This window comes from Pipistrellus kuhlii, unplaced genomic scaffold, assembly GCF_014108245.1.
Source record: "Pipistrellus kuhlii isolate mPipKuh1 unplaced genomic scaffold, mPipKuh1.p scaffold_m20_p_21, whole genome shotgun sequence".
Taxonomy (NCBI): domain Eukaryota; kingdom Metazoa; phylum Chordata; class Mammalia; order Chiroptera; family Vespertilionidae; genus Pipistrellus; species Pipistrellus kuhlii.
The window spans coordinates 354172-369697 of NW_023425520.1; the positions used below are offsets into that span (position 1 = coordinate 354172).

Sequence of the window (15526 nt, forward strand, 5' to 3'; positions counted from 1 at the left end):
TGGTGGGACAGTCCCGATTCCTAACAATTTGTCCCGCGTCCCGCGGCGTTTAAAAAAAATTGGGACTTTTTTTAATTTTTTAAATTAAATTATTATCTGTGTACATATTTTAACATTGCCCCCACCCCCATACATACCCTCCCTCCCCAGAGTTTTGTGTCCATTGGTTGTACTTATATGCATGTATACAAGTCCTTCGGTTGATCTCTTATCTCTCCCAGATCTCCCTACCCTCCCTGCTGCAATTTGACAGTCTGCTTGTTGCTTTACTATCTTTATATCTGTCTTTTGGTTCATCAATTTATAATGTTCTTTAATATCCATAAATGAGTGAGGTCATGTGGTATTTCTCTTTCATTGACTGGCTTATTTCACTCAGCATGGTGTTCTCTAATTCTGTCCAGGTTGCTGCAAATGATGAGCATTCCTTTTTTATGGCAGCATAGTATTCCATTGTGTAGATGTACCATAGTTTTTGGATGCAATCATTTGCTGGCGGGCACCTAGGCTGTTTCTAGATTCTAGTTATTGTAGATTGTGCTGCTATGAACATAGGGGTGCATATATCATTTCTGATTGGTGTTTCTAGTTTCTTAGGATATATTCCTAGGAGTGGGATTACTGGGTCAAATGGGAGTTCCATTTTCAGTTTTTGAGGAAACTCCATCCCGTTCTCCACAGTGGTTGCACCAGTCTGCATTCCCACCAGCAGTGCACAAGGGTTCCTTTTTCTCCGCAACCTCGCAACACTTGTCGTTTGTTGATATGTTGATGTTGGCTATTCTGACAGGTGTGAGATGGTACCGCATTGTTGTTTTGATTTGCATCTCTCAAAATCGGGACTTTTTTTAAACGCTGTGGGACAAATTGTTCAAAATCGGGACGTGCTGAGACCGGTTTGGCTCAGTGGATAGAGCATCGGCCTGCCAACTGAAAGGTCCCAGGTTCGATTCCTGTCAAGGGCATGTACCTTGGTTGCGGGCACATCCCTGGTAGGAGGTGTGCAGGAGGCAGCTGGTCGATGTTTCTCTCTCAATGATGTTTCTAGCTCTCTATCCCTCTCCCTTCCTCTCTGGAAAAAATCAATAAAATATATATTTTTTTAAAATCGGGACGTCCAGTCTCCTTACCCAGAGTGTTCCCTGCGGCTCAGCCCCAGGGTGGGGCTCGGCGATGCGCTCCTGGGCTCTAAAAGGAGAGTCCAGTTGGAGAAGGGGTTTAGGGGAGTCCAGCTCTCCTTAGGGGACCCCCAACCTGGAAGGTGAACCCCAGTCCCGAGGAGAGTGCGCTCCGGGGAGCTCAGAGCCCCTTCAGCCAGCCCGGCCCCCTGCAGACACTCATGTGACCAGCCCGTCCAGGGAGGAAAGGGTGCGGGCAGGTCTGGGGGCGGAGTTTGGCTGACCTGGGCGGGAGGCCCATAAATCCGCAGCCCGCAGGCCCAGGGCCGCCCCTTCCAGCCTCGCCAGGACCTCCTGCCGTCCGCGCCGAGCGCGCCTCCCCGGGAGCGGGAGCAGGACGGAGCCTTGGCCGCAGCCCGACGGAGGGGGAGGCGAGGTGGACCCACAGACAGGCAGGCAGGCAGGCAGGCGGGCGGGCGGGCGGGCGGACGGACGGACGGACAGACAGACAGGATAGGCAGGCAGGCAGGCAGACAGACAGGCAGGCAGAAGGACAGGCAGGCAGAAGGACAGACAGGCAGGCAGGCAGACAGGCAGGTAGGCAGGCAGGCAGGCAGACAGACAGGCAGACGGCGGAGGCGCCCGCGTAGACGGAGAGGAGAGCCCGGGAGGCAGCGGACCACCAGGACCCGGAGGGAACCGGCGCGCGCCCCGCGGAGGAGGCCGAGCATCCTCCCGCCGCCGCTCCATCCCTGCCCGGCCGCCGCCGACCTCCGGGCGGGCGAAGTGGCGCCCGGTCCGGCACCTGTACTCCCCCATGGCCGCCGTCGGGGCAGGGGCGCGGGCCACGTTCGGGGCCTGGGACTACGCGGTGTTCGCGCTCATGCTCCTCGTGTCCATGGGCATCGGGCTGTGGGTGGGGCTGGCGCGGGGCGGGCAGCGCAGCGCCGAGGACTTCTTCACCGGGGGCCGGCGCCTGGCCGCCCTGCCCGTGGGCCTCTCGCTGGCCGCCAGCTTCATGTCGGCCGTGCAGGTGCTGGGCGTGCCCGCCGAGGCCTACCGCTACGGCCTCAAGTTCCTCTGGATGTGCCTGGGCCAGCTGCTCAACTCCCTGCTCACGGCCGCCTTCTACCTGCCCGTTTTCTACCGCCTGGGCCTCACCAGCACCTACCAGGTACTGACTGGGCAGAGGCCGGAGCCGGCCCGCTGGCCGGGAGCGCGGGGGTGCCGTGGGGGGAGCCCTGGGGCTTTGGGCTGCTGTGCAGGGCACACAGAGAGGCTCCTGGGCGCTCTGTGCCCGCCCCCGCCCTGTGGGCACCCAGGTGGGCAGGGTTCCGGGAAGAGGCCCCAGGCAGTGGCCAGGGGCAGGAAGGAGGAAGAGCAGTATTCTGGTTCTCTTCCTCGGTGGAAGCCCGCAGCGGGTGGGGCCCTGTTTGCACTCACCTGTGGACAGGCACACACCTGCCCCCGGCATGTCCCAGCATGCAGACGCCTGAGTGCCGTCGGAGGGCGGGCTGGAGATTCCAAACCTGGCTTCCCCTCTGTCTCCCACTCTGAGCTCAGAGTTCCCATGTGTCCAACCTGGCTAATTGCAGGACCTTCCTTAGGCGCTGGGCGAAGTGATTAAAATCGAGGCTAGTAACTGTTGGCCACCAGTGTGTGTGTGGTGAGGGGACGTGTACACACATGCCATGGGCACAGGCATGGAGGTGGTGGGTGTGCACAGGTGTGTGAGGGCTGGTGGGAATGTGTATCCTTGGTCAAGGTTCCCACGGGCAAGAGTGCCGAGAGCAAAGCTGTCCTCTGGAGGGAGGGCAGGAGCCACGGGGGCGGGGGCAGGGCCCCAGAGGTCCCGCACCCCGAGGTAGGACCTGTGCAGGTGACCAGAGCACTGGCTCCTTCTTGCAGTACCTGGAGCTTCGTTTCAGCCGAGCTGTGCGGCTCTGTGGGACCCTGCAGTACCTGATGGCCACAGTGAGCGGCCTGGGCCCCGCCCTCTCCCGCAGGGTCCCGCCTGCGTCCGCCCCGCCCACAACCCTCTTCCATCCTTCACCACCTCTCCCCGGGGGGCCCCATTTCCACCCAGCAAGGCTCTGCCCACACTCTGCCCACTTCACTCAGGTCTACTGGCCTCCCGCTTCTGCCAGACCTGACCCGACCTGACCCAGCCCCCACTTGCATGGCCCCGCCCACCTGCCTCCTCTCTGCCCCAAACACTCTCCTTCTCCCATCTCTGGATTCATCCCCAGGCACCACAGCTGCCACCCTACCTCCCGCTCCCCCCTGCAGGTGCTATACACGGGCATCGTGATCTACGCCCCTGCACTCATCCTGAACCAAGGTTTGGCCCTGGGAGATCAGGGGAGGCTGTCTGGGGTGCAGTGAAGGCTTACAGGGTCTACCAGAGGCGGTGGCAGGGGCTGTCCCAGGGCCGCTTGGGAGGGAAAACTCCTGGAGAGAGGAGAGCCCAAGACACTGGAGTCCAGATTGGCACCCCACTTGGTGGCCTAATGGGGGGATTTCCTTGAACAGTGACCGGGCTGGACATCTGGGGGTCACTCCTGTCCACTGGAATCATCTGTACACTGTACACCACTGTGGTGAGTGACCCCCGCCCCCTCGGACCCCACTGGGGAGCTTCAGGCCCGCTGGAGAGGGGAGACCCTGGACTGGCTGTCTATCCTCCCTCCTATTCCTTCCTCCTGAAAAGACCCCGTGTCAGCTGGGCCTGCTTCCTCGTCTTTACAATGAAAGAATGAAATAATGAAAGAATATGTGAAAGGCTTGTTGGTTAGGGTCCAGGTATAAGGCAGCTTCAGGCCTGGCTCGATCCAGGGGCTACAATAGGGTCCTCTGCGTACCTCTGCCGCCTCTAGGGGTTCCATCAGCCCCGGCATCCCTCCCTTTGGCAGGAAGTGAGTTCCTATCTCAGGATGGGCTGGCTAAAGGCCAGGAGGGCGCTGTTTGGCTGACTCTGGTCTTGTGCACAGAATGAGCAGAGGTTTGGGGGCTGGGATCTTCCTTTTTTAAGTGGAATTTATTGAGGTGACATTGGTTAATAAAAGTGTATAGATTTCAGGTGTACACTTCTATAATGCATCCTCCGTATGCCGTATTGTGTGTTCACCAGCCCAAGTCTCCTTCCATCACCGCTTATCCCCCCATGCCCTCTTCCCCCTCCCCCCTCCCTTCCTCTTCCGTCATCGCCATGTTGTTGTCTGTGTCTATGAGGTTTTTGGTAGTTTTTTTTGTTTTGTTTTTTGCTTAATCCCTTCCCCTTTTGGGGTTCAGATATTCTAATTGGCTATTCTTGGAGCTGGGAGCAGGCTTGGCCTCACCTGACCAGGCTATGAGGGAAAAGGGGCTTTTCCACAGGAAAATGCAGGGGCTGCCATGGGAATGTAAAAGCATGGAGGCTGGGAGGGTAAACACAGCAAGTAATAATAATGGTAATAATAATAATAAAAATAGTAATCATAATAGCAGCCATCACTCACTCACTGAGCACTTCTGTGTACCATTCTAAATATTTTTCTCATATTAACTAATTTAATTCTTACATCACCATAAGGAGAGTGCTGTTATTTGTTTTAATTGATTCTAGAGAGAGGAAAGGGGAGGAGAGAGAGAGAAACATTCATCAGTTGCCTCCCGAACACACCCTGACAGAAGATCCAACCCCTGCCCCAATTGGAAATCAAACTCGCCACTTTTCCTTGTGTGGGACGGCACTCCAACCTACTGAGCCACATCAGCCAGGGCAGGAGAGTACTGTTATTAACCCTACTTTACAGATTGGAAACTGAGGCAGAAAGGGGCATTGGTCCCAGCTACTGCTGGAGGCCAGGCCAGACTGGCCCCAGCCAGGTCTCCTATCTGCTCCCTCTTTGCCTCCCTCTGTCCTGTCTTGCAGGCCCCAGACAGGTCTCTGTCTGACCCCCCCTCTCCCTCTCTGTCACATCCTGCAGGGCGGCATGAAGGCTGTGATCTGGACTGATGTGTTCCAGGTCGTGGTGATGCTGGCTGGCTTCTGGGTTGTCCTGGTTCGTGGGACCGTGCTTGGGGGCGGGCCCAGGCAGGTGTTCAAGCTTGCCCAGAACCACTCCCGGATCAACCTGTTGGAGTGAGTGAAAATGTAGGGGGGATAATGTAAATAGATGGAGCAGGCATCCCTCTCCCCTGGGAGAAGCCAGCCAGTGCCTACTGCTCCAGGAAGACTACCCTGATCCCCTCCCCAGGCTCCCCAAAGACTGCACCCCGGCTCCCCTTCTCTGTACTCCCCTACCCCCTCCTCCAAAGCCACTGGGAACTGAAGGCTCTCTGAGGTCCCAGCTGGGCACAGGAAGAATGGTTTTGGAACACAAGCACAGATGACTCAGTAAACAAATACATGAATTTTCAATCAGGCAAACTCCTACTCACACTTCAAAACCCATCCCAAATGTCCCCTTAAGGCCCTGAAGGGTAATAGCCATCTGGGGCCCTGGGAAAAGGGGATTCAACGTGGTATCCCCACATGGACGGCTTGCCCTGCCCGCCTCCAGCTTTGACCCAGACCCACGTAGCCGGTACACATTCTGGACTCTAACGGTGGGCGGCACGCTGGTGTGGCTCTCCATGTACGGCGTGAACCAAGCACAGGTGCAGCGCTATGTGGGCTGCCGCACAGAGAAGCAGGCCAAGCTGTAAGTGTTTGGGGGGGTGGGGGGGTGGGATGGGGATCTCTAGGATGCACATCCGCCCCCCCCATCCCCCCAGGGCCCTGCTCATCAACCAGGTGGGCCTGTTCCTGATTGTGTCCAGCGCTGCTGCTTGTGGCATCGTCATGTTCACACTCTACATGGACTGCGACCCCCTCCTCACAGGGCGTATTTCTGCCGCCGACCAGGTGCGTGTGGTCCGGGCTCCCAGGCCTCTCCGGACCCCGCCCCCACTCTGAATCTCCATGCGGATGAATCTCTGGGGGTGACGGTAGGAGAGCTCTCCCAGCAGCCTGTGCAAAGGTGCAGAAGCAGGAGAGAGCTTGGCTCAGAGGAGGACCTGGGGGGCCATGCGGAGCCATGGTGGATGTGAGCAGGAGAGGGGCACATCCAGATCTAGAGTCAGACTCCCTGAGGGCCATCAGGGAGATGGGGCTGTGGTCCAATGCAGTGATGGTGCTGATGTTCACAATGATGACCAGCTCCCGTGTCCCACCCGCCGACCCTGTGCCTCACGCTGTTCCCTCCCTGCACAAGCAGTGAGTGTCCCCTCACATCCTTCCATATGTGATAAGGCCGAGGATGTCACGGTGCCCACTTTACAGATGAGCAAACTGAGGCTTGAGGGGGCAGAGGCAACTGTCTAAGGTCCGCAGGCAAGTCAAGGGCAGCTCTAGCCACAGGGTACAGGGTGGACAGAGGCTGCAAGGCTGTTGCATCTGCCATCCTCTGGGGTCAGAATCCTGACTGCCCGACTGCAGCCTTCAGCCTCACTGTCCTCGTCCATAAAGCGATGGCACGGGGCCCTGCCTCCCTGGAACCCCAGGGCTCTGTGCGTGGCGGGGCTCAGTGGCAATCACAGGTGCATCCATCAACAAACACACACCGAGTGCCCACTGTGAGCCCAGCCTGCACTGGGCGCTGGGGCCATGCAGGGTGAGGGCAGACAGAAGCCCCAGCCTCTGGGTGCTCCTGTCCTGGAGGCTGACCCCCACCTCCCCCCAGTACATGCCGCTGCTGGTGCTGGACATCTTCAAGGACATGCCTGGCGTCCCCGGCCTCTTTCTGGCCTGTGCCTACAGCGGCACCCTCAGGTGAGTGAGTGGCCCTGCTTGCTCGCCCCGCCATGTCGGAGCCGCTCAGAGCCCTGCCCCTGCCAGCCGCCCCCCTGCGGGATAGAACGCTCCGGACCCCGTCTGCCATTTACAGTTCCTGCTTGGTTCCCAGCAGGCAGCTCAGGGGGGTCTGGCAGTGTGGTGTCTTCCCCTCAGTCCCAGGCAGCCACATCTGGCTCCCCTTTCTTCCTTCTCTCCACCCTTCTTCCCCAGACACATGTCTATGGAGAGCCACTCAGTTGTAAAGCTGCTGTTTTACATCCTGGGGGCACCGCCGTGACCTCTCAGCCCCCCTCTCCCGCCCTCAGGGGACTCACATTCTGGCGGTCTTACGTCTCCCATAACTTCTGGCCACAGGGTGACGGGGGTCCCAGGTGGCAGTTCTCTGCACCCCATTACTCCTCTGTAACAAGAGCTTGTGTCATCCATGTCCCTGGTTATGGGGATCCCTGCTCGTGTGTGTGTGTGTGTGTGTGTGTGTGTGTGTGTGTGTGGGAAGGGGGCGGGGGGATCTCAAGTCTGTGGAGTGGGGGTGGGGTAGGCATCTTCTCCACTCTCTGGGGAGTCTATCACCCATGCCTCTGCCGCGGCTAGGTGGGGTCCTGGCAGGTGAGATGGTGTGGCCAGCCACTGGGTATGGGCTGACAGCACACTCTCCCTCCCCGCCGGCCCCAGCACCGCATCCACCAGCATCAACGCCATGGCCGCGGTCACGGTGGAGGACCTCATCAAGCCGCGGCTGCCCGGCCTGGCCCCCCGCAAGCTCGTCTTCGTCTCCAAGGGGCTCTGTGAGTTGGGGGGTCGGGGTGGGGGGCCAGGGAGCCTCTCCTCGCTGACGGTGCCCCCCTCGCTGCAGCGCTCATTTACGGCTCGGCCTGCATCTCCGTGGCGGCTCTGTCTTCGCTGCTGGGGGGCGGGGTCCTCCAGGTGAGCCCTCGCCCCGGAGGTCAGGGCGGTCCCACTCTCTCTGGGTTCCGTCTGCCACCAGCCACCTGGGAGGCGGTGGGGGAAGGGGAGGCGGTGGGGGAAGGGGAGGCGGTGGGGGAAGGGGAGGCGGTGGGGGAAGGGGAGGCGGTGGGGGAAGGGGAGGCGGTGCGGGGAGGGGAAGCGGTGGCCTGGGGCAGGAAGAGACTGGATGTGGGATCGATCGCATCCGCATCCCTTAGGGGAGAGAATGGGCATCTTTGCCTCCAACCCAGGGGAGACAGAAACGGGCTTCCCCTCCCTGGGGAAACTGAGGCACAGCAGAAGCTCAGGCCCGCAGGGGGATTCCCAGCGGGTAAACTGAGGCTGGGGAGGTGGGTGGCTCTGCCCTCAGCCACACACACCCCCACCGCTCCGCAGGGCTCCTTCACTGTCATGGGCGTCCTCAGCGGCCCCCTCCTCGGAGCCTTCTCCCTGGGGATCTTCCTCCCCGCGAGCAACACGCCGGTGAGTGCGGCCGCCGGGGGCGGGGCGGGGCGGGGCGGGGGCCGGGGCCGGGGCGGGGCCAGCCGCTCCCAGGCTGACTCGCTCCGCCCCCAGGGCGTCCTCTCCGGGCTGCTGGCCGGCCTGGTCGTCTCCCTGTGGGTGGCCGTGGGCGCCACGCTGTACCCGCCCACAGCGAAGAGCATGGGGGTGCTGCCGGCCTCCGCGGCGGGCTGTGCGGGCCCCTCCGCCAACGCCTCTGGCCTCCTGGGCCCGCTCCTCCTCGCCAACGCCTCCGGGGGGGCCACCAGGTGAGACCATGAGATCAGGAGGGGACCCTAACCTGAGTCCCAATGAGGAGGAGGACGGGCGTGGTCAGAGGTGAGGAAAGGGCGTTCCCAGCTGAGGGACCGAGGGGTCCCAAGTTCAAATCAGTGCACTGGCTAAGGTGAGGCTGCAGTGGATTTAAAGGGGGAAGAAAGAATAGGACACGAGGTCCAGCCGGAGGAATTTGGTCCGATTTATTTATTTATTATTTTTAAAAAATATATTTTATTGATTTTTTTACAGAGAGATAGAGAGCCAGAAATGTGGATGAGAGAGAAACATCGACACCCCCCTCTTGCACACCCCCTACCGGGGATGTGCCCACAACCAACGTACATGCCCTTGACCGGAATCGAACCTGAGACCTTTCAGTCCGCAGACGCTCTACCACTGAGCCAAACTGGTTTCGGCCGATTGTTTTTTTGTTTTTTGTTTTTAATTAACAGTGTCTTCCATATTTTTTTAAAATTTTTTTAGTATATATATTTTTGTTGAATTCAGAGAGGAAGAGAGAGGGAGAGAGAGATAGAAACATCAATGATGAGAGAGAATCATTGGTCGGCTGCCTCCTGCACAGCCCCTACGGGGATGGAGCCCACAACCTGGGCATGTGCCCTCGACTGGAATCAAACCTGAAACCCTTCAGTCCACAGGCTGATGCTCTGTTCTCTGAGCCAAACCAGCTGGGGCTTTGGTGGTCTGTTTTTTTTCACAGTGATATCATTTACAGACCATAAAATTAATCATGTAAGCCCAGTTCGTGTGGCTCTGTGGTTGAGAGTCGACCTATGAACCAACCAGGAGGTCACAATTGGGTTCTTGGCTTCCCAGTCAGGCACATGCCCAGGTTGCAGGCCCCATCCCCAGTAGGGGTGTGCAAGAGGCAGCCAATCGATGATTCTCTCTCATCACTGAGGTTTCTCTCTCTCCCTCCCCCTTCCTCTCTGAAATCAATAAAAAATATATTTTAAAAGTTAGTCATTTAAAAGTGGGTTTTAGTATATTTGCACGATTATACAACCACCACCACTAACTCAAGAAATTTTTCATCATTTCAAAAAGAAGCCATGTGCCAATTAGCAGTCACTTCCTATTCCCCAGCCCCTGGCAACCACTAATGCACTTTCTGTCACTATGTATTCGCCTCTTCTGGACATTTCATATAAAGGGATTCATACAGTGTGTGGCCTCCTCCGTTTGACCTCTCTCCCTAGCATGATGTGTGCCAGGTTCATCCATGTTGTAGCACTTGCCATTGCTTCATTCCTCTTAGTAGCTGAATCACACTTATTGTGTGGGTCCACCGAATTTTGTTTGGCCGTTCATCCATTGATGGATACTTTGGTTGTTTCTACTTTTTGGTGAATGTGACCAGTGCTGCTGTGAACATTCATGTACACGTTTTGGTGTGGACATGCGTTTCATTTCTCTCGATCTATACCTAGGTGTGGGATTGCTGGGTCACCTGGTTTAGCTTTTTGAGGAGCCACCAGACTGTCTTCTACAGCAGCTGTACCATTTCACACCCCACAAGCATGGGTTCCCATTTCTCCACCAACACTCATCATTTTTCTTTTTATTTTATTTTTATTTATTTATTTATTTATTTATTTAATATATCTTATTGATTTTTTTACAGAGAGGAAAGGAGAGGGATAGAGAGTCAGAAACGTTGATCAGCTGTCTCCTGCACATTCCCTACTAGGGATGTGCCCACAACCAAGGCACATGCTATTGGCTGGAATCAAACTCAGGACCTTTCAGTCCACAGGCCAATGCTCTGTCCACTGAGCCAAACCAGTTAGGGCGTCATTTTCCTTTTTAAAAATTCTAGCCATCCTGTGGGTGTGAGGTGGTATCTCATTGTGGCTTGGATTTGCATTTCTCTAATGACAAATGATGCTGATCATCTTTTCATGTGCTTGTTGGCCATAAGTATGTCTTCTTTGGAGAAATGTCTATTTAAATTCTTTGTTCATTTTCAAACTGGGTCTTTTTATTGTTGAGTTGTAATTTAAGTATTCTCTATATCTTTATATATTCTGGATACTAGATCCTTATTAAATTGTGATTTGCAAATATCTTTTTCCATTCTGTGGATTGTGTGTGTGTGTGTGTGTGTGTGTGTTAGGTTTTTTAATTGAATTTATTGAGGTGACATTGGTTAATAAAACCACACAAGTCTCAAGAGCACAGCTCAATAACACATCATCTGCACACCGCAGCGTGCACTCACCCTCCAAAGTAAAGTCTCCTTCCATCCCCAGTCGTGGGTTGTCTTTTCTTCTCTTGACAATGTTCTTTGATGCACAAGAATTTTTAATTTTTATGAAGTCCAGTTTATCTATGTTTTCTTCAGTTGCTTGTGGTTTTGGTGTTATACTCAAGTAACGATTGCCAAACCAAAGTCATAAAGATTCACGGCTATGCTTTCTTCTAAGAGTTTCGTGTGGTTTTATTCCGAGGACGGACAGCAGGGAGCCACAGAGGGCAAGGAGCAGAGGCAGGAGGTTACCTGAGTTCCATGTTGGTAACACCCCCTCTGGCTGTGTGAGGGAAAAGGCTGGAGGAGGGCAGGAGAGTGGGAGAGAAGTCTTTGGCTACCGCACACATCTGGGTGACCAGTAATGGAGGGCTGGGCTGGGCTGTGGCAGTGAAGATGGAAGGAAGGGAAAGGACTGAGAGTGGCTTCTGGACTCAGGCTCGTCTCTCCCACCCCCAGAATAGACCCCGGTCGACCCAACTTGGCTGACAGCTTCTACGCCATTTCCTATCTGTATTATGGTGCCCTGGGCACACTGAGCACCATGCTGTGTGGAGCCCTCATCAGCTACCTGACCGGTAAGCAGGGCTTATGGCTTCCTCAGAGGTCACCCTGGTCATCCCTCTGCCTCCAGGACCCACTGGGCAGGAAGAAGAGGAGGGAAGCCCCCATTGGCCACGCGGTCCCTATATACTGGACACATCTGCGCCTTTATGCTGTGTCATCTCAGGACCACCCCGCACCTTGCAGGGCTTGTCCTATTTTGCAAAGGCGGAAACTGAGTCACCCCGCACAGCCCCAAAGATTAAGTTCTTGCCGGAGAATGTGGGGTAAGGCAGCGAGGTGCTGTCCGTGGTGCTGAAACACATTCTCCTCTGGACTTTGGCCGCTACGCATTCCACAGGGAATTCTGAACCCCACAAAGAAGTGAAAAGAGATAAAGAGAAATCAATAGTCACAACAGCACCCGTTCCAGCTTTCTTTTTTTAATTAAATTATTATCTGAGTACATATTTAACCTCCCCCTTCCATACATACCCGACCTCCCCAGAATTTTGTGTCCATTGGTTGTACTTATATGCATGTATACAAGTCCTTTGGTTGATCTATTGTATTATCTCCCCCAGATCTCCCTACCCCCGTTCCAGCTTTCTGAGTGTAGACTTTACATTTACAAGGCTTTTATTGAGTCTGTCTCTGTGCTGTGAACAGAACCACACACACTGGCGCCTCCGGGCCACCCACTGATGTGTACATAAGAAAACTGAAGCCTAGCTGGGGGCAGAGGCTTGCCAGGTCGCCCCATGGGTCACTACCAGATCTTGGATTGGAGTCCATCTGAGCTCTCCCTTCCCTCCCCAGTCTCCAGTTTTGGCCACCCCTCACTTAATGACCCCCCTTCTCTCTGACCCCCAGGCCCAACCAAGCGCAGTGCCCTGCATCCTGGTTTGCTGTGGTGGGACCTCACGTCGCAGACAGCATCCGTGGCTCCCAAGAAAGAAGTGGCTACCCAGGACGACAGCTTGGTGAAGGTCAGTCCTGCAGAGGGGACATTGAGAGAGCCCAGAATGAGGAGAAAAGAAGTCAGCTCATCAGAGGAAGGGCAGTCTCCATGGAGGGAACAAAAGTGTGAAGGCCCTGAGGCTGGAATAGGTTTGACAAGAGGGGCATTGGGGAGGCATCTATTTGGCTGAAATGTTTTAAAGCTCCCTCCAGCTGCTGTGGGGAAATATTTATTTTCTTGAAGGGTAACAGGCAGAGAGTCAGAGAGAGAATGGAGGAAGCATGCATGCAAGCACTGATGGCCTGGACTGTAGATGCCATGGGCATGGGGAAGAGAAGTGGATGGAGTCTTTGGAGACCGAGGGAAGTGGCTGAGGCGCTGGACAAGAGGACATTGTGCAGCCCTGCCCAATGTCCGGCCCAGGACCCATCCTCCCAGGCCCTCAGCGTCCCCCTCTGGGAGATGAGCTAACACAGAAAAAGGAAGCGCTGAAGGGATCTTTCTTTTCTCCTCTCCACAGGGGGCCGAGAAACTGCCTCCCAGGGCCAAGAGGCCTCCTGGCTTCCTGCCCACGACTGAGGACCAGCTGCTCTTCCTGGGGCAGAAGGAGGTGAACGGAGCCAGCTCTGGCTTGTGGAACCCCAGCAGAGGGCCTAAGGGTGGCCATGACCTGCGGGAGACAGACCTCTGAACCAGCCCAGGGCTGGCCGCATGGGATGGAAACTCATGGGGAAGCCCCACCTCCAGCCAGCAGTTAGTCTTAGACACTGTACCCCTGCAAGCACCCTCAAAACGAGGCTGGAATTTTCCATACCTACAATAAAAAGATGTTGGAATCCCCTCTGGAGAACATGGGAAACTTCCAGGTCTAACCTTAGGGTCTAAGGAAGACTCCAGCTCTTTCTGCAAGGTGTCTGAACATTAGCAAGGAATTTGGAGGTTTTCTCCCACCCTCGCCTCCACTCCCGGTACCTCATTTCACAGGCAGGGGAACTGAAAACTGGAGAGGGGCAGGGATGTGGCCAAGGCCAGAGGACAAACCAGAGATACATTGAGAGGTGGACACCAGCTTTTCCTCCTTCACCTCTTCCTTGTTTTCCTCCCTGGAAGGGTCATATGTACATGGCCTCTGACCTGGGGAGCAGGATGGGAGGAGGAGGGAGGATAATGTTTCAGCTTTCCTCCTGTGTCTGGACACTTTCCCCGTCTCATTCATTAAGAACTGTGAGTCCACTTTGCGGAGGACAAAACGGAAGTTCAGTGAGCTTGCCTGAGATCCCCTAGCAAGTCCAGGCAGGCAGGGTCAGGCCTGGGTGCAGCATGATACTGGGGCTCCATTCAGAACACATCACGAGTGTACAGGGCCCGATCGACCAGGCGAGTACCCATCCCTGGCCCTTGGCTGGAGACTTCATTCACACACATTGAGTAAATGGACTCAGTCTTGATGTCTCTGAAAAACTATTCTGGCCCCCGATCTCCAAGTCTGAGTTCGGATCTCTGTGTCTCTTGCCCAAGCCTGCAAGTGAATAAACCTGAGTCTTTAAACTACCAGAGAGAGGTGACCACTCCACGTCATGGTACAATGTACTGTCCTCCTGACCCACAGCTTGTCTCCCTGTGAGAAGCCATGGCCAGTATGGCTTTCGGGATCAGAGGCTTGGAGAAAGAGCTGACATGCAAATTGAGACACAAGATAAGAAAATTAATTTTGAAATTATGGGGGGAGGCCAGGGGAAAGCTTCACTGAAGCAGCAAATTCCACAGAGTCTCCTTTCCCAGCCGCTTTTACTTACTAGAATACACAATTGCCTTTTAGGAATGCAAACAGACATATCAATGGCAATGTTTAATAAGATTATCAGGTTGTGGGGAGTTTGCTTTAGGCCACTGGTTGGCAAACTCATGAGTCAGCAGAGCCAAATATCAACAGCACAACGATTGACATTTCTTTGGAGAGCCAAATTTTTTAAACTTAAACGTCTTCTAACACCACTTCTTCAAAATAGACTCGCCCAGGCCATGGTGTTTTGTGGAAGAGCCACACTCAAGGGGCCAAAGAGCCGCATGTGGCTTGTGAGCCGCAGTTTGTGGACTGCTGCTTTAAGCCATTGAGTCAGCAGTAGGTAATAAAATGAAATTCATCCTGTGACTATCAAAGGAATCCAAACTCAGCCTTCTGGTGGACTCCTCACATTTCTATCAATTACTGTTGGTCTTGGTTTCCAGCATTTCCCCTCCTGACTTCTTCTGGAAGCACTCCTTCCTTGCTGCCCTTTGAACCTGGTTTGCCTCCTCAATGTCCCTGCACCAGCCCCTAGGGTCTCTGATCATAAAAGCTGGCTGCATGCCAGGCCGGGAGTGGCCAGGCCTGGAGTGGCCTGGCCTGGAGCAGCCGGGTCAGGAGCAGCCAGGCCCAGAGCAGCAGCAGCCAGGCCCAAAGCGGCAGCGGCCAGACCCGGAGCAGCTGGTTGTGGAGCGGCCCGGAGCAACAGCGGCCAGGCCCAGCAGCCGGCGGGAACAGCTCGCTCCTGGCCTGCCCATGCCCCAGGGCTGCCTCTCAGACATGGCTGGAAATTTTTGGGGAACTTGAGGGTCTGCTGAATCAAGTGATGAAGGCTTAGATCTGGATGTGTTGAGTTAGTATAGCGCTGGGGTGTTGATCTGTGAGTGCCTTGTGTGGGGTCTGGATGAGGTTGGTTGATCTATTTGGAAGTGTCTTTTGTGTGAAGTGTATCCTTGGGCATGTGGAGGTATTATTGATTTGAGAAAATGCTAAGTAACGGATTTACTACCTGAAAAATTTAAAGTTATGAAAGTTTAAGGTCTCTTGCCAAAAAGAGGTTTTAAAGCTAACACCTTAATTTTAATGGAGAAATCCACCCAGAACGGTGATCCAATTCCAATCAGCAGCTATCTTTAAACAATGTGTTCATTTACATTTGAATGGCTATGCCTTTTGATAGCCTAAGGGCAAGTTTACATGTAAACAAGTTTGCTTAGTTCCCAGGACAGAAAAAACAAGGTATAAAATTATTAGATTTTAAAATTTATTCTTAAAAATATAAAAGTTTATTAATTTAAAAAACACA

The 15526-nt window shown here is 54.8% G+C and overlaps 1 protein-coding gene across 3 annotated transcripts; it reads left to right on the forward strand.

The window, feature by feature from the left end:
• Positions 1-1731: 1731 nt before the first annotated feature.
• On the forward strand, positions 1732-13274 carry SLC5A5 (solute carrier family 5 member 5). 3 transcript variants are annotated; one of them, XM_036450281.2, is made up of 15 exons: positions 1735-2292; positions 3027-3092; positions 3408-3459; positions 3651-3718; positions 5087-5241; positions 5663-5803; positions 5877-6006; positions 6824-6912; positions 7609-7721; positions 7790-7860; positions 8278-8364; positions 8458-8651; positions 11390-11508; positions 12347-12462; positions 12955-13274. In XM_036450281.2, the coding sequence occupies exons 1-15, from the start codon at positions 1936-1938 to the stop codon at positions 13123-13125; spliced, it is 1929 nt and encodes a 642-aa protein (XP_036306174.1). In that variant the 5' UTR covers positions 1735-1935; the 3' UTR covers positions 13126-13274. The 3 variants fall into 3 exon arrangements, with proteins under 3 accessions (XP_036306173.1, XP_036306172.1, XP_036306174.1); XM_036450280.2 differs by lacking the exon at positions 11390-11508 and having other exon boundaries at positions 1732-2292; XM_036450279.2 differs by lacking the exon at positions 5663-5803 and having other exon boundaries at positions 1732-2292.
• The last annotated feature ends 2252 nt before the right edge of the window (positions 13275-15526 follow it).

Excerpts from the sequence above, each read along its gene's own strand:
- SLC5A5 (XM_036450281.2), top strand. The coding sequence starts at position 1,936 with ATGGCCGCCGTCGGGGCAGGGGCGCGGGCCACGTTCGGGGCCTGGGAC. Across the intron at positions 5,804-5,876 it reads ACAGAGAAGCAGGCCAAGCT|GGCCCTGCTCATCAACCAGG; the intron begins GTAAGTGTTTGG and ends CCATCCCCCCAG. Across the intron at positions 8,365-8,457 it reads TCCCCGCGAGCAACACGCCG|GGCGTCCTCTCCGGGCTGCT; the intron begins GTGAGTGCGGCC and ends CTCCGCCCCCAG.